This window comes from Apteryx mantelli, chromosome 3 (assembly GCF_036417845.1).
Source record: "Apteryx mantelli isolate bAptMan1 chromosome 3, bAptMan1.hap1, whole genome shotgun sequence".
Taxonomy (NCBI): domain Eukaryota; kingdom Metazoa; phylum Chordata; class Aves; order Apterygiformes; family Apterygidae; genus Apteryx; species Apteryx mantelli.
The window spans coordinates 118405896-118430694 of record NC_089980.1 but is presented as its reverse complement, the minus strand read 5'-3'; the positions used below and the strand labels follow the sequence as shown (position 1 = coordinate 118430694).

The 24799-nt window shown below is 33.5% G+C and overlaps 1 protein-coding gene across 1 annotated transcript in view; it reads right to left on the bottom strand.

The window, feature by feature from the left end:
• The window catches only part of SNTG2 (syntrophin gamma 2), a 295649-nt gene that overhangs the window by 31099 nt on the left and 239751 nt on the right, over window positions 1-24799 (bottom strand). Inside the window, exons 12-14 of the mRNA XM_067294829.1 lie at window positions 19013-19129; window positions 7282-7353; window positions 1197-1439 (exon numbers count right to left, since the gene is read on the bottom strand). Of these exons, the coding sequence (XP_067150930.1) occupies window positions 1197-1439; window positions 7282-7353; window positions 19013-19129 (432 nt within the window). The remainder of the gene's footprint in view (window positions 1-1196; window positions 1440-7281; window positions 7354-19012; window positions 19130-24799) is intronic.

Below are 24799 nucleotides of genomic sequence, written 5' to 3'. Positions count from 1 at the left end.
CTAAGTGAGCACCCGGAAATCTCCTGAGAATTGCAAATATATATAAACTTAGAAAAGCTGGTTCAACAGTCCTGCTGGGACTCCCACTCCTCACAAGCTGTGCTAATGCAATAATGAGCCAGTGCTTTGGCTAGCATAAACATCTTCAGGAGGCCCCTGCAAACCAGCACATACCAGATCAAGCTTGCATTTGTGCTAAATTGTGTGAATAGATTTTGAAATGGAGAAGGCTTATACTCTTAACCCATACGTTCACGTACTACTGATCCAGTTCAGTTGGGAGTACAGATAAAGATGTTCAACAATAACTTGCTTATGTATAGCAGTGATATATAGTATAAATGTGCTTTAAGTTACAACTTAACTCAAAATCTGCTCTGTCTTCATACCACAAAATATCTCCTTTAGGATAAAATATCTCCTTTAGGATAAGCACAATCATTCTCTGGGTTTCATTCACTGACTCTCATTGGAGCTTAGACACCACAATGCTAATAGACACCCACTTGTAGACAACTATACTAGGAATCTACATCTTAAATTTCATATCACCTAATGGGAAATGCATCCTCTGGTCTGAGAAAAGAACTGGCTTGAGAGAATTTTACTATCCAGTAAATAGTGATAGTCTGCTGTTTAATTTTGAGAATTTAAAAATTAATACGACAAAATTTATCACAGTGCTTTTACACTGATTTTTCAAATTCTCCCAGTGTTAATATAGTCATTCCTAATTTACAATTAACAATGTAAGAGCAAAATCTTTCTTTCTTCTTTGAAAATAGAACCATTATGTAAAACATAATAAATTTATATTTTGCAAGTGGCAAATAAGCTTTATGGAGCAAAATGTCTAAGATGGCCTGAAGAAATTCCACAGAAATTGTTTTCCAGTTGCAGAATGTATTAATTTCCAGTTTTTTGTAATCAAAGTAAATTTATACATTATTACTTCTAATTTTCAAACTGTCATAATATGTTCATAGAGTGTTATCACACAGTCATAGACAGACAAATATTTATGTGATGATGAAGCTTTCAGAAGCCTTTGATGTATTAAAGTATATTCAGATCCTTACTCATAGTGCATATTAATCTGATACAATTATTAAGCATATGAAGTAACTTTGCTAAAATTTGTTACAGAATATTTTACTGATGAAATGGCTCCAGGATTTAAATTATTCATTACTTACCCCTGTTCTTTGAACTTCCAAGAAAATTGCTCTTTGAAATGATTTCTCCCACACTGCCAACTCACTGCCAAGCTCTACATTGAAATAATGACTCTTGCCTTGTCCAACCATAACACTGAAACAATATGGCCTCTGGTCTTCAAGATCATAGTCTTGATGAATACCTAAATACAAGTTTGCTTGTAGCCAGCAATCATCAGCAAGCCAGAGCTGAAAGACATGTTTCAGTATGTGAATCTTCATCTAGCAAAAACAAGCAGTTAAGGCAACATTGTCTTCTGTAAATGACAGATACTCAGATAATTATGTTGTTATATCAACAATTATCTTGAAGCAATGTTTTGAGAATTAAGTAACATTTGCAAAGACAACTTTTCTTTTACTTTTTATTCATTTTAACCTGTATCGTACTATCTGAGCTACTTCTGTAGTTCCAAAATACTGTCAAAGTAATCTAAGCAATACATACATTGTAATTAAAAAGGAGTTTATAGTAATGAAGGTGAGGAGGAAGGGATGATTAGGAGGATGACCAGGGAGGATGACTAAGGTCAGAGAACTAAACCTACTAATGAAAGAGGAAAAGAAGGATTTTGGAGAGATACTGGTGATACATTTGGGACACAGCATATGGGAGTGCATCAGAACTTCTAAGAAAGCCACTATCTGTGTAGCAGACTGAATACCATTGTTTTTCCAGAGGAACGTGGGAGAATTTTCTTAAAAATTCATCCATGATTCCAGGTCATGACTAAAAGGTCCACACTATTATGCTGAAGAGAGAGGAACACCTATTAGCAGGTGTCTTGATAATACATGGAACTATATTTTATATCCTTCCAGTCCTGGTTACCCCCTTTTCCAGTTATCCTGTATCAACCATTTGGAAGTAAATTACTAATTTTTGTTTTAAAAATGAACCTGAATTCAAACTTCTAAGCAAAATTCTAAGCAAAACAGTGCATTACCTACTTTATAAAAATGGACCATTTAAAATAGCAAAAATCACAGCTATGTCAGATACCTGTTCCAAGTAAAGCAATTCCCTCTAATTGAAATATTTTAACTTTTGAATTTATAATATATATTCTTTTTATGTTTTTTTATAATAGGTTGTTAATAGCACTCCTTTGAACTAATATATTTATGAAAAAATCAGCAGGAAATAGCCCCTCACAGTCAGCGGAGTTGTATCTGAGAAATTTGACTGACCACATACCTAGTTTAAGTTGCACAGTTAATCAAGGAACTGATTAGTGTGATTTTGTGACATATAAAAAAAAAAAGAAAGAAACTTTTAAAGTTGAAATAAAACAAAAGACTGCTCCACACAGTAACAAATGGTTCTACGAAAAAATTACTTTTGAAACAGACTTAAATGAATGGTATCTTATTTAAAGTGTTTCCCAAACACTAAAGTCAGATTTGTAAGATTGAAAGATTGATTTTCTTTTTCTTGAAGCACTTTTAATGAGCCCATTTCATTTTACAATTTTGGTCCAGTCATAGATTACTCAGCAGAAAGGAACTTCTTTTAAGCTCAAAGAAATGGTATTTTGTTTACAATCAAGTGGACGGAAATTCCTGACTTGCTTGAATGCAATTCAAGGGCTCTGCACCAGTCTTACAGCAGAGTACAAGTACTCCACTGTAGTTGGATTCCAGTCTGCTAAACACCTGGGAATGCAGTAATTTATTAACAATCCAATAGTTATTCTGGAAATGACAACATGAGCTTACAAAAGTCTCTTAGTAGCTGCCAGTGTGCCCTGCAACTACAAGGGAAGTGAAGTGAGACCCTGCCATCACCTTCAGGCAAACAAGAACTTCCACATTACTCTTTTATAACTAAAATATATCCCTGTAACACAAGGTTGTGTAAATGAAAACACACTCTTACAAGAAACTTTCTTTATGTTTCAATTTATCATTGATTAGCACAAAAATTGAGAAAAACAAAACTAAATTAAAAAGCCACTCTCTCCAGCTGCTTATAGATTTAGATATCTTCACCAGTTGAATTTTCAAATTATATATTTTTTAATTTCTATGTATCAGATAGAGCTCTTTCCCATCTCCATTTCTCTTTGATGAAACAGGGAAGAGAATAGTGAAAGAACAAAAGGGAATTTGCAAAGAGAATTCCATTTTTTATGCTCTAATGTCACCTGTAAAGAGAATTTTGTTTCTGGGTTCAGTCAGCCGGATCTGTGGTAAAAGCAGATGCTGGACTGGACACAGGTGGCTTTGAAAAGATCAGAATGCAGCTTTGTACCCAAGTTCTAGAATCTTGTAGTCAGAATAAGCATTTTAAAGATTTTGCATTCATTTTTCCAGGATGTATAGTAGTCTATCATAGCCTACCAAAGTCTGGACCTGCAACTCATGCATATGAAAACAAACAAATAACCAAAAAACAACTGGGATCTGAATATCTACATGTAACCTACAATGATGAATATAAAATAAATGCTTAAAAGTTTAGGGTCCTGTGTCCTTCCTGTTCTAGATGAACACACAACCACCTTCACAGCAGAGCAGTGAAGGTTCCCTTTTCAGTAACAAAAAGCAAAGGAAAAAACTTCACTGCTAGCACATTCTCCTCCATGTACTGCTCTCACATTCACAAACAGGACCAAACTTCTTCTATGGGAACTGAAAATTTTGCTTGTGCTGGTGAACTACTGAGTAACATAAAGCTGGCGTATCTAACCTTATGCAATTTACTCAAACCTAAGCTGTGCTGTGTGCTGTGGGTGTTTTAGGAGGCGCCTCAGAGGCGGCATGTAATACCACCAGAGTACACTGCATTTCATTGTCAAAAATGGCCCTGCAGCTGCTCTAGGAGAGAACGGTCCTGGGGCAGTTCAAACAAATTTTCCCACACATTTTTGGACTAATGAAATGGAAGCTGAGCAGAGATTCTCCTATGTTCCCAAGTGTCACCTGCTTTTCAGCAGCCATGGTATAAGTATTAAGTAAGTATTAAGCCTACATCTGCTTCAAGACTCAGTAATGCTCACCCTGGCTCTTACACTAATATATACATATTTTTACTTTGATTGAATATGAAAATGTGATGTGTGGAAACACTATGTATTACAAGAAAATGAAATGTTTTTTAAGGCAGATGACTGATTTTTAAAAAGTATCTAATGTTCTTGCCTCTGAACAATACAGATTTTCCATAACAGTTCCAGTAAATATGGAGTATGAGTTAAGGTGTAGGGGGAAAAATATGAGATAAATGAGATCAGATTTTCAATCATCTGGCTGTTACCACTAAATGTGCATGTATATTCAAGTGTAAGAATGTGAAATATGAATATTCATTCACATATTTGCACATGTATGCTTGTGTTTGCACGTGTGTATATGTATATGTATGTATGTAAACACACACACAAACCTAAAATATAGCAAGTGTTTTGTGTTAAAATCTAATTTCCATATTGAATTCTTATTTTCCATTTTTAACTCTTCTGTCATAATCAACACATGTGAGAAGCTTACAATCAGATGTGTAACAAGTGACCTTGCCTTAAGAACCATCTTTTTTAAGAACCAAAATGATACAATATTCTCCACTATGTCCTTACAGTAGTTCTAACTAGCTTCTGAAAATCTTTAAAAACGCTCTCCCAAAACTGCAGTCTTTACAACACAAATTCCACTTTTAGTCTGCAATGTAGAAGCTTTAATTTCTTAAGAATTTTGTCCACCTTTATTGATTCACACAATTTCCTTCATTTGTCATATATACTAAAGAATCAACAGAAAAGAGATTTAAGTGTTGAGTTTAAGCTTTTGTAATTTAGTTAATATATTCATGAAGATTTGGAATTAAGCATTCATTTATCAAAATGTCAAGAACATTAAGAGTTGAATCATGGGTAGTTTATTTCCCACTTCTTTTTCTTAATGAAAAGGTACCACAGAATTTACTTTAAGCAAATTCTTGTGATGTCCTTGAAATTAACCTTACGAGAATATTCAAGGAAGGACTGAGTATGAAATCAGTAGTAACATTTATAGGAGAGAAAACAAAAACAATGCCCACTATATAGCAAACCCTTCTCAAAAGGCATAACAAGTATCTACTTTGTTGCTGCCCAATTTATTTATCTGGAAAATACAAGTTTTAATAAAAGTTTAAGGAAACAGAATCAATAACTTGGGACAGAGCCTCTGCCCTTTGCTGCAGTGATGGGCACTGAAGGAATCTCCTCACTCTGGCTGAAGGGCTGGAACTGCTGAACTTTTCATTTACAACAGCAAAATTGACAACTGACATCAGTAGAGGCTCCTTTAGCTGTCAACTAAAGGGAATGACACCTCCTTAAACTGCAGATGTCAGCATGTGTTTAAGAACTATTTTTGTAGTTTTCTGTCAGCTTGTGTATTCATTGCTCTGTAGGCTATAACTTGATCATATTTTCAAGTTTGTTCTTTTCTTCTTTTTTTTTTTTTTTAGTCATTATCCACAAAACAAGTGTAGGAAGTATGCTCAGGTTGTTGAAAGCCAGTTTGGAACAAATAGTTTGACTGGTCAAGATGTTGTACATATCCATACCTGTCACCCCAGTCTTTAAAGAATTTGGTCATTTACTGCAACAGAGAACTCCATTCTGAGCCGGGCAAAAACGGGGGATTGAATGTTATTGTCAGCTCTCTGAAAGATATATTTTTTGATCTTTTCCTTCTGTAACTTGTCCTGAATAATAACTGTGTTGCATCAGAGAAGCATCCATAACTAGCACTCCCTTACAGTAATGGAACTTAAGTCAGCCAGCTACTGTTCTCCTTCTGCAGTTACGTACAGATAACAGACCAACCTGTCTTCTCTGTAACATTAGCACATGGTCAAAGGAAGAACAGCAAGGAAAGGGTCAGCAGCTGGTCAGAATTGTTTTCAGTTGGTCTGGAATTTTTCAACGAAATAGCGTTTCATGAAAAAAAGACTGAATTATTGAAAATCTTTTTTTCTGGGAATTTGCTCATTTTTATTTTCTAGGAAATATCTCTTATTTAGAATGGCATTTCTTGATGTAATTCTAACAGCAAGTAGCCTAGTAGTTAAAGTACTCTCACAGAATATGAAAGAGATAAGTACAAGTTTTTTCCAGCTAACTTCCGATTTGGATGGCCACAAACTGGTACCATTACTGTCCTTCTGGACATCAACCTGTATAAACTTCATAGCTTGCAAATACAGTGAAGGAAAGTATAATTTCACAGTTAGAGTGCAGTCCAGGGACTCAGGTGAATTATAGTCTTCTTCTGGCTCTACTTTCAGTCTTCTGGGACTCTACAAGCATACTTTTAATATACCTATGCTTGGGTTTTCCTGTCTAAAAGGATGATGATCAAGTTATTTCTCTCAGCTGTAAAGCAGTTTCCGATTAGCTGGTAAAGAACTAGTTAATCTATCTGATGGAACTTATCATAAAAATATCTTTCACAAGTCAATTCTATAAACAGACTGCTAATGTTTTGCCAAAAAATCATTCCTCAGGACAAGCTAAAGAGAGAAAACATGACTATGTCTCTAGATTGTGCAAAAAAAAAAAAAAAACTACAATACATGAATGCACCGTGTTGTCCTTTGCAAGGTAAAACCAGTTAGTGTTAGTAAATTACTCACAATCTAACAAGGATAGAATTTCATACTCCTTATTACGCAAATTAAATAAAAGTACCTTTACATAGATCAAAATTACAAAGAAAGCATTTTTTTGTCACAGTCACCTAAAAATCTGACTCACTGAAGAGAAATGCAATATACAGCTTCATTATGACTGTTTGTTTCATTCATAATTCACATGGCTGGCTGTAATACTGAAAAATGGCTTCAATATGGAAGTATTTTAGTAAGTTGCTCACTTGGAACCTAATCCATTTGCCATAGTCTCTTATACTTAAATAAATAATGCAGCAGCTGCTATTTAAGAATAGGCTTTATAACAACAGATAAACTACTTGAATGTTAGCTACTACCAGTTAAGATTAACTTGAGATCATCATTAACCTGAAGAGGTAAACTCTCTTTACTAAACAGTATAATTGTAATTTTTGGGAAACCTACCTTGTGAATTTTAAATAGAACCTCACAGAGGTTATAGATTTTTTCAGCTCGTACCCAGTCCAGTGTGCTTACCTATAATATCAAAAGAAAATATTAAAAACATATTTTTCTTTACATTTTTAATTAAAATTATGAAAAGATGAAAAATTCAAAAGATGATTATTCCAAAGATTATTCTACTGGATACTATAAAAAGATTCAAACGTTACTATACTTAATATCCAGCATTTAAAAAAGACTGCCAAATATCATTTCATTTTTAAAGAAACAGAACCTACAGGATTCTTACTAAAATTAAAACACATTTAAATAATTACATTTTTTCTATTATTACTTCAGCATGATGGAAACCTGTTTGTAATCTCTGTGGTGAGGTACATAACCATATTTATTTTACAAAATGCTAACACACAGAACTTTCTCAAGTTCCGAGTCATTCAAATGCACTCCTCAATTTAATAAAAATCTTAAATCAGTAGACCAAGACGTGATCCTAAATTCAGCTTTGAGTTCACATACACTAGAACATGAAAACCTTAATTTTATATTAAAAATGAAAAAGGACTATATGTTTACAATATCTGACATTAGAAAGAATGTCAGCTGTGTGCATATATTTCTTAATACTAAAAACAAACTGAATTTTTTGTTTTCTTTTGATTTTGTTACCTGTTGACATTAACGACTGCTATAGTTTGATAGTTAGAATGATATTTGAAGTTTTTCTCTCTAATGTCTAGGTCATAGTATAATGCAATAATCATCTGCTTTATTTTAAAAATAGGATCTAGCCTATGCAGTTCAAGAAAAAACATATGAACCTCTAAGTATAAAAAAGACAAGGCAAACACACATTATTTTCTTTATATTATTTAGAGCAAAGTCCTGGCTTTTTCTTGGTGAATGCACAGGTATGGCTGTTCAGATATATGGAGAATGTGATTAAACTGAACTCTGAAGCTTTTAGCATGGAAATAAATGTCCCATGTTTTGGTGTTTATATAGCAACATGGATGTTTTAAAACATTAGGGAAAATACAGCATTGGCCCTACCCCTACCACCACCATCACCACTTCCCCCACCCCCCAAAAAAAAAAAGAAGAAAGAAGAGAAATTAAATCAAATTATTTAGACAAAGCAAAATTTGGCTGTAAATCATCTGGGTTCTGTGGATGAAACTTAACCAGGAAAGAAAAGTGAAATCCAATTACTAAATTATTTTAATTGTATTCACACTAGCACAAAGTTCACCTATAATACCTGAATCTTGTTTCTGATACTGTTGTATGAAAATCAATATGATATTTATTAGTTTTAAGTTGGATTTCCAAATCTTCATAAATCCTAAACCATGAAACAAAACTCAAGAGGTAAATAAAACCACCACAAAACTCAGGAGAAGACTGTGGTGATTTTTATCAGTGACTAAAAGTTATTGCACCTGAATGCTGTTTGAAGAGTCATGTGAACCTGCTGTTCTAGTTTCTGTCTAATCTTATATGCTCTTATGTCCACTGCAATAGGAACTAATGGACATTATTGCCACATATCCATCACAGCTATGAGTTTAAAAGCAGTGTTCCAGAATTTACCTAAAATCTTTCTTCCTAGCATGCAAAGCATCTCACTTAAATGTAGATATCAGACGTTTCTAATATTAACAATCTAATCTAATTCTTCATAAATCTAATTTTAATTCCCTCATGTTTGGGAAAGAAAAAAAAAAAACACAACAAGACAGTGGTTTCTCCAAGCCATCTTACATCCTTGCCATAGGATTTATGAACAGTCTGTGGAAACGCTTTTTATTTTCTGTCACTGGATGTAGAAGTTGATAACTACTTTAGATTAGATACGTAGCTTTTAGAAAACTAAATTTAGGTGAGATGAATCACATATTACAAATGTGACTGAAGACCTCTGGAAGTGAAAGCTGTATCACCACATCTTCTCATGATGTAAAGGGACTCATTCCAGGATTGTCCATTTGACAGTGTTTATATTTTAAAAATTAAATAAAAAAATCACCTAAATATAATTCATACTGTAAAATATGTTAAAGTATTTTATATGCATATTCCTTCTGTAATATTATAGGCATTGTTTCATCATAAATTAAAGCTCAAGACATTACTTAATGCTAACTTTAAAAGTATTTACTACTCCCTTAAAGGAACTTCATCAAATTTAAATCTAATGTCAGCTGCTTTAGGAAACTTATTCGAAGCAATTTCAGATATTACACTTGTCCTCCCATCACTTTATAAAGTGCAGTAATTGCTGGAGTCGCACATTACTGATTTTAAAAATTCTGTTACTCTTTTCTTTCTAGTGAGGTGCAGTCAATATTTTATTTGAATTTTGATTTTTAATTATTGTTAGGAGTTGGCAATAACACAAGATTAGAGGCAACTGGAACTGAGGAATTATGGCAGATTCATAAGGGAATACTATATATTCAAACATGCTGACATTGGGCTAAGTACTGCAGGTGTTTCCTTGATCCTTATTTAAAGGGAAGACTTTTTTACTTTGATAGTTGTTTTGAAAATAAACTAATTAAAGATAACAGGTTCTGGCCCATTATTTTTGACTCTCAAAAGATCTTAATGCTTCTTGTAAAATACGATTTATAGCAGAGTGATTGCTAGTTCATTATTTGGTCTTCAATTTCTGGAAGGAAAAAAATTCTTTTCATTCTCAGTTAAAAGTATGAGAATCCTCCATTCCTATTAGTGGCTAGACAAGACAAAAAAGCAGAAGCAACTGCTTAATTTGCTCTTTATGAAAGTGAACTTAGTGACAGAGGGTATAACTTAAAAAGCTGTCCAGACTACTGAATTTTCATTTGCTCCTACCTTCTGTTCTGATTCCTGAAGATTAATTTAAACTGCTAGGGTTCTTTGCTACTATTAACGATGCTGCCATGGACAATGGTAACACTGCTGAGCCATTAAATTCACTATGAAAACTTCAGAATTCTCCCCATTATCCTGTGGATCTCTTTCATCCTCTGACTCTCTGTAACCTCTTATGACTTTTTGAGCAGAGATAGCAAGGGATGATAGATCACAATCAACACTTATATAAGCCAAGTCTTTCTTTTACCATGTATATCAAGGGAAAACTATCATACTTAGAACCAAGAGTGAAACAGTCGGAATATCATAGTGTGCAAGGTCATCAGGAGAACACAAACGACATTTTGAGGGATTTTAAGGAAGGGAAACAAACATAATACAAAGAGATGTTGAAATACAAAGGGGCAGTTGACATTATTTATAGTTTTCTCCTTAGAACTAGGATGTCTAAATTTAAAATGTTATTGTTATAGTCTGCATTGCTTTAAAAATATCACAAGTGATCATATATTTCTAGTCAATGAGAAAAGCTGGAAAGAATCAGAAGAGTTCACAAAAAGTGCAATACACTTCATTTGTTTTAAAGGATGTCTCAATTTATCATGGGCATATCCATCATAACACATTTAATAAATAGGTCTAAGATAAATGAGGTATTGAAATATATTCCTTAAGCAATAAAGAAGTTTTCCTCATTATTGTCTTTTGGAATTGTTCCTCTAAATATTCCCTACATTGCAATATTTCAGAATTATTTTAAAATGACAAGATATTTACTTTTTAATAAAGCATTTGACAAAATATCTCAAAAAGTTATATTCAGAATGTGTCAATTAAGACTGAGACATACTTTCATTCATGTGAATTTAGGTCTGGCAAAGAGTAAAAAATAGTGTGAAAATATATGAAAATACCTAGTAGCATTCAGTCAGCTTCCACCTAACTCTTGTTTAATACATGAATTTATAACTAAGTCTAGCTGAATGCTATTATTCACAACAATATGGTGAAAGTCTAATTATACAGTATTAGAAAGAATTACACTCTTGAGCATTTTTCAGGTGTATAGCCAACTCCCTAGCTAACTCAATGCATTACCTGGTGAAAAACTGTAAAGGTTATTGAATACAGGTTTTGCAGATATTTGGTTATATTCATTCCTTCAGAAAGAGTGTAAAATAACACATTCATAAACTGGCAGATGATGCTGAGCTCAGATGAAAGGCTGCAGGAACACCCACAGGGACACAGGGATAATACAAATGAACTAAGATATAACCTGAAGTTACAATTCTAAATCCATAATGAGATACTGGAATAACAGACTTGAGTTTCAAAAATGCTAAGTGTGTAACAGGTACTTTTTACTTCAGTGCAAGTTTCTGTGAGCTCCTCATGTTTCTAATAAAGGCATTCTAATGGATTTAAGAAACTAAACTACACTATTCAAGCCTTCTTGTTTTAAGTATTTAGACCAAGTAATCCCAACATCAGTTCAGAAGAATGCTCATATTCAGAATATGCTTAACTCTAAACAGGCACACAATTAATAGATTTTTCTTAAAAGCACAGTTAAGATTTTAGAATAAGAGAGAGAAAACAACAAAATTAAAATCATTTTGACACATGCATACAGTACATATGCATGCAGGCGTCAAACAGCAAACTGAGCAACAGTTATTTCTTAGAAGAGAATTCTGCAATGATACCCAACAAAACAGACTTTTATGCTTATTCAGAGATAACACTAAAGGATTACACTATAGACATAGAACAAAAAGAAGCAAATACAGTCAATATAATTTCGGGATGTATATAAGGGAGTATCACAATTTATTAAAAATTGTAGCATGACTATACCTAGACCTAATCTAAAACTCACTGAAGTCAAAGGGAACATACTCTTTGACTTCTGTGAACACTGAATCTAATTCCAGAAATTTACAGTACCTAAATAATATTAACAAATTTGGATATATTTAAAGAATAAAACTTAGGGACAAAATGCAAATGACTTTAATACCTATCTCTGGAATACAGAGGAGCTTCATTATCTGACAATTAAGTAGAATTATCCAGTCAATCTAAAAATATTAAAAAGGTAAAGACAAAAAGATGAAATACTTCTAGGTCAATAGTATTCACTTCACTGGCTTTTTCACGAAAGGGGAAAAAACCAACTCAGTAAAAATTTCAAAAATTATTTAAAAACATTACAAAGGAAAAAATATATCAAGAAATGTTTCTGATGTGAACAGTGATATAACAGTAGAAGCCTAAAGAAGTCTAAAACAACCTGAACTAGATGCTACAAAACACACAATAAAGAGTAGTCAGATCCAAGCAAAGATGTGAACTAAAGAAATAAGGATTTATATGTAGAGTTAGAAAGTGAACTGAAAGCATCCATGGTTAAGGCTATGCACTGCAACTCAATTCCTATTATGTTACATTGGCAATGTATATAGCATACAATTACAATTGCAAATACTTACCACTTAAAAAGCAGTGCACTTCTATATCAGAGTACTATTCATGTACTACTTAAATTACTCATACTTTTCTTCTCTATAATTTTTTTTCAAAGGTAAAAGACTGATAAAATAGAGTATATTAGCTTCATAACTATTTCTATTGCTTTCACAATACTGTTGCATTTATTCTTTTTGTTAAAACTGTAAGGAGAATAGACAGCAAACTGTCTTAAGTCACTTCAGTGCTATTTATTTAATCATCTCGAAAAACATATTAAAAAGTACCACAACAGCTCCAAAGATATGGTTACTTTAAAACTGGAACCTAAAAATGATATTAAACTATGAGGAAGAGGAAGACAGGAAAAACAAAACAGTACAACCTCCCCACAATATAGCACTTATTCTATGAATATAAAACATTTTTTCTGGAAATTTTCAATTAAATCTCAACTAGTCTGTTATTAAATGAATGTTTTTGCATATTTTGTTCACTGAATAATGTCTTCCCAATTTCTTCTAAGATATGAATTCAGAACATTTACAAGATTTGAAAACTGACAGAAATTTATCAGATGCTTTCAGAATGTAATAAAATAAAGCTTGCATAGTAACATAGCCATAAAAATAAATTTTTATTTGTGATACAGTGTTTTTTGTATTTTATAGTTTTAAAACTGTATCATAATTTTAAACTGTAAATATGGCAATCTGAATTAAATCTGTAAATCTGTTAAATACAGTCAGATAAGCTACTTCAGGGATGCAGGAAGAACATTCTTTGTCAAACAGTCTTCCTGTTTGAGCTTCATTGGGCGAATTATGATCAATGATCTGATCTAGGAGTTTTTTTGGATCTTGGTAAGGTCAAAAAAGAGTCTATGTTCTGTTTCAGAGACACCTATGTTGGCTGGGAAAGAAAAGAAAAGAAAAGAAAAGAAAAGAAAAGAAAAGAAAAGAAAAGAAAAGAAAAGAAAAGAGAAAAGAAAAGAGAAACTTTCCCTGGCATTCCTCTTGGCTTTTGTGAAAAGCTCAGAAAAGTCCTTTCTCACTACCTAACAAATACATCCACTCCATTTCTCTTCACCATTAACACTCTACACTATTCCATCTAGTTTCTATTTGTAGACTACTAGCAAATTTTATACCAATACCTTTGTGAACTTGGGTTGTGGGTTATTACCAATACTATCCTTTTATATTTCCCTGTCCTGTAGCTACCCTATATCTGTTCTCTCATACTTACATTTCAGGTTTTCTGGAGAAGAGATCTTTTGGTCGAACCTTCTCTGAACAGCAACAAAACTCTGAAATATTGGTCCATGACTGTAATTGCTAAGAACTACAGTAACAAAATAAGCAATAATATATTCTGCTCCAGCTATTTTGCCAATTTCAAGTTACAAGTCACTCAAATTTTCATCCAAAACTGAATCTGTGCCTCAGTTTTGAAATTTTGCATTGTTTTATCAAACTTTTTTAATCAGTCATTAATGACTTGAAAGTTGTTAAATACTTCTAATAAGAAAAAAATCCTCACAGGCAGCAACTATCAGTGATACTTATTCAGGAAAATCATATGAAAATTAAAGGGGAGTCCAGTGACCACTGATGAGCAGAAGCTGAAATAACAGGTTAATGGCAGATAACAAAGACAATCACAGAATTGGTAATCTAACACAGGATATGGTTCTAGATGTGCTATTATATATAATAGTCTATGATTAATGTACTTACCTAAATGAGAGATGGATAGCCTGATTCCTCTAGACAAATGTAACTCTTTCTAAAACATCTGCTGGTTTGTCTCCTGAGGGCCATCACTGTTGTCATATCACGTAATATTCATATTCACTTTCCACTTTGCTAGTTGTTTCAGCAGAGGTGATCATCTGCCAAACTCAAACTGACTGTTTTTTTGCCTTGAAGAATTTCTTGTCTTGAAGTTACTGAACGTCTACATCATGCAGCAAATTTGAGACTGATTTGAGAACAGGCTGTAGCTTGCTGATTATGCATTAGTTCTTAGATGTCTAATATATTGCCTTAAGATCAAAATGAATGCTACAGAGAAGGAATTATTTTAACTTATATATGCCTGTTATAACCACTATATTTTTTTCATTTGCACATCTATATAACCTAGAAATAAATTTTGAGGATGGAGTCTTCATAAAAATTTCAAAATAAAGACTTGATTTTTAATATAGTTATTTAAGAATTTTTAATTTTTAAATCAAATTATGTACATGCTGAGTTAACAAGAAGGTCTTTTCTTCACCATTGGTCATGTTTATATTCTTGGGAAAAATTTCCACTCTCTTAAAAAACTAGCTTCTTCAGAAATAAAGTATTATCTTACAAAAAAGAAAATCTCCCAGAATTCCTTGGATATAATTGGACTAAAATATTTTTACAGTAAATACAATTATAAGTGGAAACAGCATAATAACAGCTTATAGAACACACTTTGTAATCACATCTGTTTGCTGTTTTATTTATATACCGTAACATCTGGAGGGCAATAACTCAGACTCCATCAGCTGCAATAAAAATGAATGCATTTTTAGCCCTTAATTATCCCCTAGAGCCAGCCATGATTACAGAATAATTGACAAATCTTACATTGGCAATGACTCAAAGAGTTGTTTCCCCTTGAGTTATCTGTTCTGTAATATTTACGGCACCTACCATATCTTTATCCATTTTCCATAATGGCAATCTAAAATCTAATTTCACTAAATCTGCCAAGTTTTGTCCCGATACTGTTGCATAAAAAAAGAAGCCCAGTAAAACACTTCTTAGGCAGAGCAGACTGCAATACAGACATTTTAGATATTCTAGTCTCAGCATTCAAGCTGCAACTTCACCATAAACTCACTGGCTTTATTCAGTAATGATCTTGATCCAGACCGATTTACATATTGTAAAGTGGGTGAATGAGAATTCTGTTACAGAGTGTATAATTAACTAACTAGATTGACATAAAAACAACAGAGGAAATTTTTTAAATGAATGGAGTAAACACAGGCAGTAGATCTGTGCTTACACCTTATAAACACAAATTGCTCATTCTTTGGTCAGTCTCACATTATAGGTCAGTGCCTGCTGCAGCCATTCCCAAGCAACTGCTTTTTGAACTTTCACAGTCCAAGCTATTTAAACTCTGAGAACATAGTCATCTCAGTCAGCGTGTCTTTTCAAACTACAGCAAAGATGCATTTCTAGGGCCAGAGAAGATTCTGAGGAGGAAAGTATGCAGAAGTCATGTAAATTTTCCTTCTACTTAAAACAGGAAAACAGGAGATTATTTTGATGGCTGTACAGCACCTGATGACACAAAAAATGACTTTTTAATACTACATTGCTAAATTTGATACTAAACTGAATTATCTCTTCGCCAAGACCAAGATTACGGATATTAAATCTATGGTGGGAAATGTCATAGGTTATGACCTATAAGTCATAGGTATATAAAAGACATATTTTGATTATTATTGTTAGGTCCGAATGTAAAAGTGTTTCAACCCATCACCCATTTCTGTATATAAAACTCTTCTGCATATAGATACACCTATGTACACCAAATATATGCGACTATGTTTCATTCCATTATGAACAGGTGCCGGGCTTTGTATCTGTACATACATATCTCTGTGTAAATGTAGAACCTCTCATCAACTCATGGTGACAAATCATGCAAATTAAATGATATGCACAACTGAAAACAGAAAAGTTGAAAATGTGCCCATTATAGTCAAACAACAACAAGCCTATGAGCTTTTTCCAGCATGGAAGATGTTAAATAACACCTCTTCCTGGAGAGGACAGAAGATATCATAAAGCCTTTTAGAAAACAGCTTGTTCCTCATCATGGAGCTAGAAAACTCCCTGGTCTACACATCACAGTTGAGTTTTCTAGCCCTTTTTTGTTGTTACTCTGGTAAGCAGCTCTGTTCTTGGTATTTGTTCTTACTGGGAAGCTTCTACATTTTTGGAAGCACCATCTGAGAAACTGCTTAAACAGAAGATAAATAGAACACTACTCTCTATAGTAGTTTCTCTGAAATTGCAAAATCCATACTTGATCTGTACTTTTCTTGAATTTTGCCCATTGGTAGCTGTATATTGTTTATTCTTTTGAAAGTTAGAAACTGTATTCACCCCCATATGATCTCTTATACACAAAGAAATAAAGTAAAAATTGTATCAGATGTTTTTATAAGCAGTTATAAGTTATGGATAAGGTCATTACAACTAGCTATATGACTTGTACATCATCTATGTCATGTACACTACAGTGCTGCATTGTGAATATCATAGCATCAGAGAAACATGTCTGAAATAAAACGTAATGGCAAACATCTAAAGATCACACAAGATAACAGCATTAATATTTTTGTGCTAGAACAGTCCATTTGTTATATTTCACTTAATGTAGTAAAAAAAAAATCTGTGGGGATAATGATAAGAGCAGCATAATTAAGTATCACTAAAAGTAGTGTAAGGCTTCTTATGGGGACTTATGTTTGAAGCTACAAAGTTATTCATGCTTGGACATGCAATATAGAACCAGTTTCAGGATGCCACAAGGGCCGGGGGCTCCCCAGGGCTGGTACCGGCAGGGGCTGCTGGCAGGACAGGGCTGGACTTGGCCTGACTCTCAGGGCCTGTTTCCCCGCCCGAGCAGGGCCCTGGGGGCAGCGGGGACAGCCCCAGCCAGCTTGTGGCTCGAGATCCAGGTTTGAATTCTCAATGTGTGTGGTTGCTGGAAACTGCCAATTTCCTTTTTTTTCTTTTTTTTTTAATAAAAAACTGATAAAACATCTGTGGTGTGATTAAATATCAGGAAAACTGGTCAATGGGTTTTAGGATTTATGTGTTCTGTCTTTGATATTGTACACTTAAGTGCATCTGATTACTGGGATGACATAACACAGTGACCAAAGGGGTCACCTTTGTTCATTTTTTTTTGAAAAGCCATTGTTTCTACAAATGCTTTGCACAGAAACACTGTAGAGTGTAGTAGATACTGACAAATAAGATGGTAAAAATGCTAACAAACATTTATCCTCACTTGCCTGTTCTTAGTAGAATATGATAAATGAATATGCTGAATATGATAAATTAAGTAGTTTATCCTCAATTAGTATCGTGTAGGTGGATAGTTTTAATTATATCAAAAATTTTCCTTCAAAAACAGGTCTGAACATCATGATTGAAATTCATAAAGGTAAAGCAACATGAATATTTGGTGTGCTATTTATTTGCCTAATTTTTTTTGTTTTGTTTTGCATTGTAATTGGATTCTAGTAACTGGATAAGATTTTAGTTCCTCAACTTAACATATAAACATGAATATTCTTTTGCAGAGAAAAATAAAACTTTTTCCAGATGTGTTCTCTCATGTTAAGAAAAGTATTAGTTGGTCATTTAAATATGTTAGAAGTTAATAGGAATCACTGCGTTTAGAATTTCAGTCTAGAGAAAGAGAATGTTTTTGATTGTTTCTGTTCATGAATAAGGTTGAAAGAGTAAGTACTTCACAAAGGCATGTTGGTGGTACACATATAAAAGATCAGATTTGCTTTTTCTTCAGCTGAAGAAATCAGTGGACTGACCACTTACTGATCAAGAATTAAGAAATCTGTTTAGCTGCAAATGTATTTTAATTCTACATTTTGTTCTTTGTGATGTATTTAAAGCAATGGCTCTCTGAAGGGAGAAAGAAAGCATAAAAAAGTTTCCATGTGTTATTTATAGGTCACTTTTAAGAGTTTAGAATTCTCCAGTTGATTTCTGTTCCATTCTTTTAAATTAATTTTTAGTGTTTTACAGTAGTATAAGTCATCTGTTATGAAATACAATTCTAGTTATTAGCTATGGAAATAATCAAAGCAGGATGTTGTCACTCACTCAAACTGTACATTTAGGATTGGATTCTCTGTAATAGTTCAATCACTAGCCTGTATGCAAAATTCGCAACTTTAGTATGGGTGGTGTATTTCATGATGTGAATATCTTGTCTTTAAGAAAACAGAGTAACTACCAAGTCATTATACTTGGAAAAATGCCTCAGAATAAATTTAAGGTAAGAAATTTTGGCTATAACCATCCAGAAAAGAATCTGAACATAACAATTTAAAAAAGTAAAACAGATGTTCCCTATTAAAAATTTCTTAAGATATCCAGATACGGTAGGATTTTCAGAGGACCTTGAAAGAGGTTAGATATCTAAAGATTATTGATATACAGTAGCATCTATGGATTTAACGGCTTTTGAAATCTCAGTTGACAACTCTACTTGGTAGGAAAAAATAAACCCAGACATAACAAACAGGTTTCCATCTACACTTAAATCCTCCCCCAAAATATATATATATAATTTTTTTTACCGGTGGAGTGCTGAAAATGTAGAAGGATGAACCCTTCAGTGCCAGAAACTTGAATTTGTAGAGCTGAGATGAATCAGTTGCTTCAAGTCTCTCATTTACCCATCCCATATGTATGACCTGTAAAACAAAGTCATTGAAAATTAAAGCTCATTTTTCCAGTGAGGCATAAGATAGACCTGAATAGGTCAAATCTTTCCACAGGGAAGAGTGTCTTAGATTTGGATGTATCATCCTCTGCTTCTAAACTGCCTTTTCACTGCTATCACACTCTTAAAGCTTTTAACCATTCCAGTGTGTCAAAAGTCCTTCAGGAGACATAATCCATATTGTACAGGTTTTCTGAATCCTGATCCTATTCCAGGCAGCAAAGCTACATCCATTCTGGTATGCTGTGTGTCTGCCTCAGCCATGGAGGAAAGGTGGAATTTAATATGTAAAAACTAAGCATAGTTATTATGGTAAAATCAGGTGTTCTTATACAGTTAAGCCAACCATATTAGAAGGTTACAAAGATAATCACCTTTTAAAAAGTCACCTATATATGTTTCAGCAGACTCTCATTTTAGCCAGCAGAAAAACTAGGTGTACTAAAATAGTACAGCCAGTGCTCTAGATTCTACTTTACCTTTAGGACAGTCAAAAGCTGGACACACTAGAACAACCGTGACATATACTTCTTAAGAGAGACATCTGAATAAGTCACAAGATTTATCTGAAAAAAACTCTGTATGCTCACCTTTGCCATTGTTAACAAAGTGTCTTTGTCACATTGATTCTTTCTTTATATACCTTTTTTTGGATAAACTTCATCACATGAGAGGGATAGGTGCTTTATGTTGTAGTAAAATGAAATGTCAGTTTCACTCATTACACAACTTTGCTCTAACAGTATTATAACATGTCCCTTTACATTATAGATCAGGTAATTTTAAGAAAATATAAAATTCAGAAGTAAGACTGTATGCTTCCTTTCTGAGGTAAATGCAAATAAAAGAAGCAATAATGCCATAGTGTGGTATTGGAATATCATGAATGTAGCTGCTCATGGAAAACAACAACCTTAATGTATGCAAAATGAAGCCTTGAATGTCTAAGAGGAACCTTGAAACAGCCACCTAACTCTAGAGTGATCCACTGATCTGAAAACACAGCTATTGCTGATAAACTTGCTCTTTTTCAGTTAAGGCTACGCTCTGAAAAGTGCTGGGTTATGTAGGAGCACAAGGGCCATGGCACTTATGAATATTCTCAGCCCACAGAGCTCTGCTGAAAGTCAGTGGAAATATAGCCTGAAGATGGTATTAATTAAATTGCATGAAAACTTCAGCATTTGTTCTATGACAAGATTCGGGGAAAAAAGTGGCCATCTCAGAAATGCTTTTCTCTTCAAAGCTTTGTGTGCATGTGTGTAGTTACTACCATAAGATCCCTAAAGTGGAAACAACAGATAGAGAGAATAGTTTCCTGTAGAGATACAGTCACACTCTTACATCATGAAAATTTCACATATTGTTTTCTAGTTTTTGTAATCTGATGTATCAGTTCTGTCTCTCATCAATCAATTTATTTAGAAATATAATAAATAAATATATTGAGGCAGACACTGTTTTGCTATACTTTTCCACTGAGCTCCAGCATTAACATTTTAAAGTGTTAAGAAACATCACAATAAATATCTTAGATTTTCCAGTTCTCGCTTTGCTATTATGTAAATTAAATAAGTGTCACCAAACTATTGCTTCCATACTAGTCAGCAAAGCTTTAGAAACAGAATGTTCAGGCACTTCACTACTTTAATGAAAAATACCATACTGTAGTTAGTAATCTACTACAAACTATACTATACATTGCTTTTATCAGTGTGGTAATAAACTAATAAATAATTCAGAAAAAAAACAACAATGTCCAAATCTGGGGACCTAAACAATACAATACTCTCCTTTATATTCACAAAGTTATGTTTGCTTACTTGCAAATGTACGCAGCTCAGTAACCTATAACAATTTTTAAGTCTTTACTAAAAAAGTAATTTACTGATGAAATTAGTAGATTGATAAGCAAAGGATACAGCTTGCTATTATGTTCATAGTGATAATAATGATAATAATAATAATTTATTCTTACAGTAGCATTCACCAAAGAATTTCAGAAATCTCCACAATGGCAAATGGCAAAATTAACACACACATAAAGTCTGCAGCTTGCCCAGGTCATTAATCAAACATCACACATTAAATTAAATACATCCTGAAAAAAAAAAAAACCCAAAACACTACATATCTTGTAGCAAACCATAGATGTTCATTTAATATGTTAAAACAAGGAAAATATGAAATTCTCATTCAAAACCTTGGGATGGTTGGTATCAGAACACTGGAATCCCATTTCTGGTTTTCCACATCTTTCCTATGTGACTTTAGATGTGTCAATCAGTCTCTTCAAGATTGTGTTTTCACTTCTAAATATGTCTATGATTTTGTGTGACTGACAGGAATTTTTTTACTTCTATGTATCTAGTTGATGTATCAGTAGGTTGGCCTGCAAGCATTGGCCTTACCTACCAACAGTGGTGTAAAAGACAAGCATACTTTCATTTCATTAAGATATTAAATTTACAAAAAGCGTATTTGAATTTCTTTAACGTAAGTTTTTTTTGTTTTGTTTTGTTTTTAGTGAAATATGCTTTATGCCAAAGTTTACCATCTGTGAAATGGGGATAATTTCCCTTACTTGCTTTCTAGAATTCATATGAAGGCTGTACCACTAGTGTATTCTTATCTGTGACTGCAAGATGAGCTAGAAGTACCAAATATTATAGCTGTGATTTAGTGCATCACTTAATCTTCTGGATAATTCTCTTAAGTATGTATTTAACTACAAGCAGAGATTACATTTTCCGATCAGCTGCATTGGTTTGGGCTTCATTTACTTTTTCATTGATTGGGCTTGTATTCTAAGTGTTTTACTAAAATGGAAATATACTATTATTTTTTTTGTAGTCACATGATACTGTGACCAGACTACTTGTGGTAGGTCAGAATCAAAAGGCTTGGTTTCAAGTATATCCTCCTCCACACCACAAGCAGATTTCTAACTATTAGCACCTATAAACTCATTGACAGTCTGCCTTGGTATGCTGGAATCTCTTTCAACCCCAGACCAAAAAAACCAAAATTATACAAAAACACATTCACTGGACTAGATTTTGGGGGGACTGTGAAACCCTTTTGGAGAGTATGGTCTTTCTGTTAACTAATAACTGCAACTTTGTAATATCACTCATTTAATTTCTTATTGAAACAGGTATATGGATTGTCATGAGGTCATCTATTTGTTCCATTTCTTCAAAGACTACAGAAAAAACAAAACAGCAATACTTCAATTACACTTCAAATACATTGGACAGAATATTACTCTGCTTGACTGAAATGAGTAGCCAAATTAAAAAATCCAATTCCAGAAACAAAGGATTTAACATCATCAAAGCAAACAGTCTTAGAATCCTGAAAATTTTTTGTTTGTTTCTATATTTGATGATAATTCCCAAGAAATGTCGAAACTGATTAACAGTTTTTTGGTTTCCATTTTTTTTAAAGCCACTGCTTAGCTTCAGATTGTCAGTATGTGAAGAAGGAAAAATCAAGGAAAAATAAATCTGAGAGAAAAAAAAAGCCATAAAGAAGAGAGTACAACAAATTTATAATCAACTATAAAGACACAAAATGCTTAAAAAGTAAAGAAAGAAAATAGAAGAATTTTATCAGAATCAGTGTTTAATTAACATATGCAAATAAAATTATGCATATTTTATTAAAAAAATGAAAAAAGACCTAACATTTGTTTACTTTCTCTCCATCTCTCCTTCTTATTGACTGGTTTATTTAATGGTCATTTAGACCACGTGAATGGGTAAAAGAATAATTATTCAGTTCAACAGAAGTCTGTATGGAAAAAAACCCCCACAAAACAACCAAATATTGGCACTCAATAATAAGCTGCTTGTGGTTGATAAGTATGCTAGGGAGATTTTGATTAGACCAAAACCTCCCATTTGAAGTTTTGAGGAGTGCTGACTTGGCATAACACTACAAACTACCCCATTTTTAGCACTGCTTTTAGCACTCCTTTCCTATACTGCCTAATCAATTTCTGACTGCTATTTGCAACTGCATGGAAAATTGCCCATTCATCATTGCTCTGTTATTAATCTCCTAAAGTCTTCCAATATACTTTACAAAAGTTCCTGTAGGAACAAAATGAGCAATGGCACTCATTATGGGGTGATAATGTGTCACGAACAAAATGTAATCCAATGATAGCAGATGAATGAACATTCTTATTTGCACTTACTGTTTTCCTACAGCAATAGAGCATCTAAATGACTAGAAACTTAACGTGTTACATTTAATAAAGTCATCAGTACGTTTTGTATGTAGTACTGTTACTTAAATAGTTATGAAAAGCAAATGAAGCAAAACACTCAAGGGGAAAATAGTTAAAGAAAATCAAGTAGATCTCTGACATACGAAAGGTCAGAACAGATGGGATTGAATGCTCATTTAGTTAAAGAGGGAGAAGAACCTACAACAGAAGTCAGCTTTGACTGCAAGTCAAAAACTAATGTTGTACCATAAAGCACCATGGAACAATGCAAAAATAAGAAAGCTAAGAGAAGTATATATTGCTTTAGTTTTAGCTTTAGTCCTTTTTCTGGTCTTTTCCAAAGCAAGTGGCAGACTGCATATTCTAACCAGTATTTGGGGCGGAGGGGAAACTAATAGATTTTTCTGTATCTTTGTGACCTGCAGGCCTCTCACATACATAATTATTATGACAATAATAAATGCCAGAAGATCTGATGCATTACATTGATGCCTTCCATTCTATTTAATTGAATTCATTTCTGTCAGAATGACATATTTAACATTTATTTAAAATAACATATTTTAGGGATGAAACTACAGAGGAATTTAGAAATGATGATACTCAATATTTTTACATGCTTCAACCCCAGAGGGAATTTTATAAGTCCAAGCTAGACACAACTTGAACACCACAAATAGCAACATGTCCACATTAACCCACAGGAAACCATGAAGATGGGTATGTGTCTGACTTCATTCATCTTCCCAGGAGCTGGCTGCCTATGTCAAATTTGGATTCAGAGTCCTTTGGTTAGTGAGTACTGTTTCTATTACAAGGCTGATGTTAAAACTGGGGCTGATGTTACCCCCTTTTTTTCATAATAGCCTACTGGTAATTTCATAATAGCCTTCTCTTTCAAGTTGGTATCTAAAACCTAAAACTCTCTCTTGAGAACAGTTATCAATAAGTTGCCTTTGAAAAAAAATCCTTTTCTGAATGCAGCAGGAAGTGATACACCTATGTTTGCCTTTTATACAGTAGCTCAGTGTAATGCCCAACCTACTGGCCAAAGTGGCACAGTTGCCCACCATGTGCTATGAATGCCTGTAGCATACACGTAGATCAGTGTCCATGGCTAAATGTCAGATATATTTCGCTGGAGCAGGTGCAACCAAAATTAAAAAAGGGTGCACACCTGTACTAAGTCAAGAATATCCAGCTCTCAGCTTCTTGTCCAGAAATGGTATGTCAAAACAGTTATTACAGCCTATATACAGCCTTTTGATGACATCTGACAGCCTTTTAGAAAAGAAGATTCAAACAGAATCATAGAATAATTTATGTTGACAGGGACCTCTGGAGCTCATCTAATCCAACCTCCTGCTTGAAGCAGTACCAGTGTAGATTAGGTTACTCAGGGAC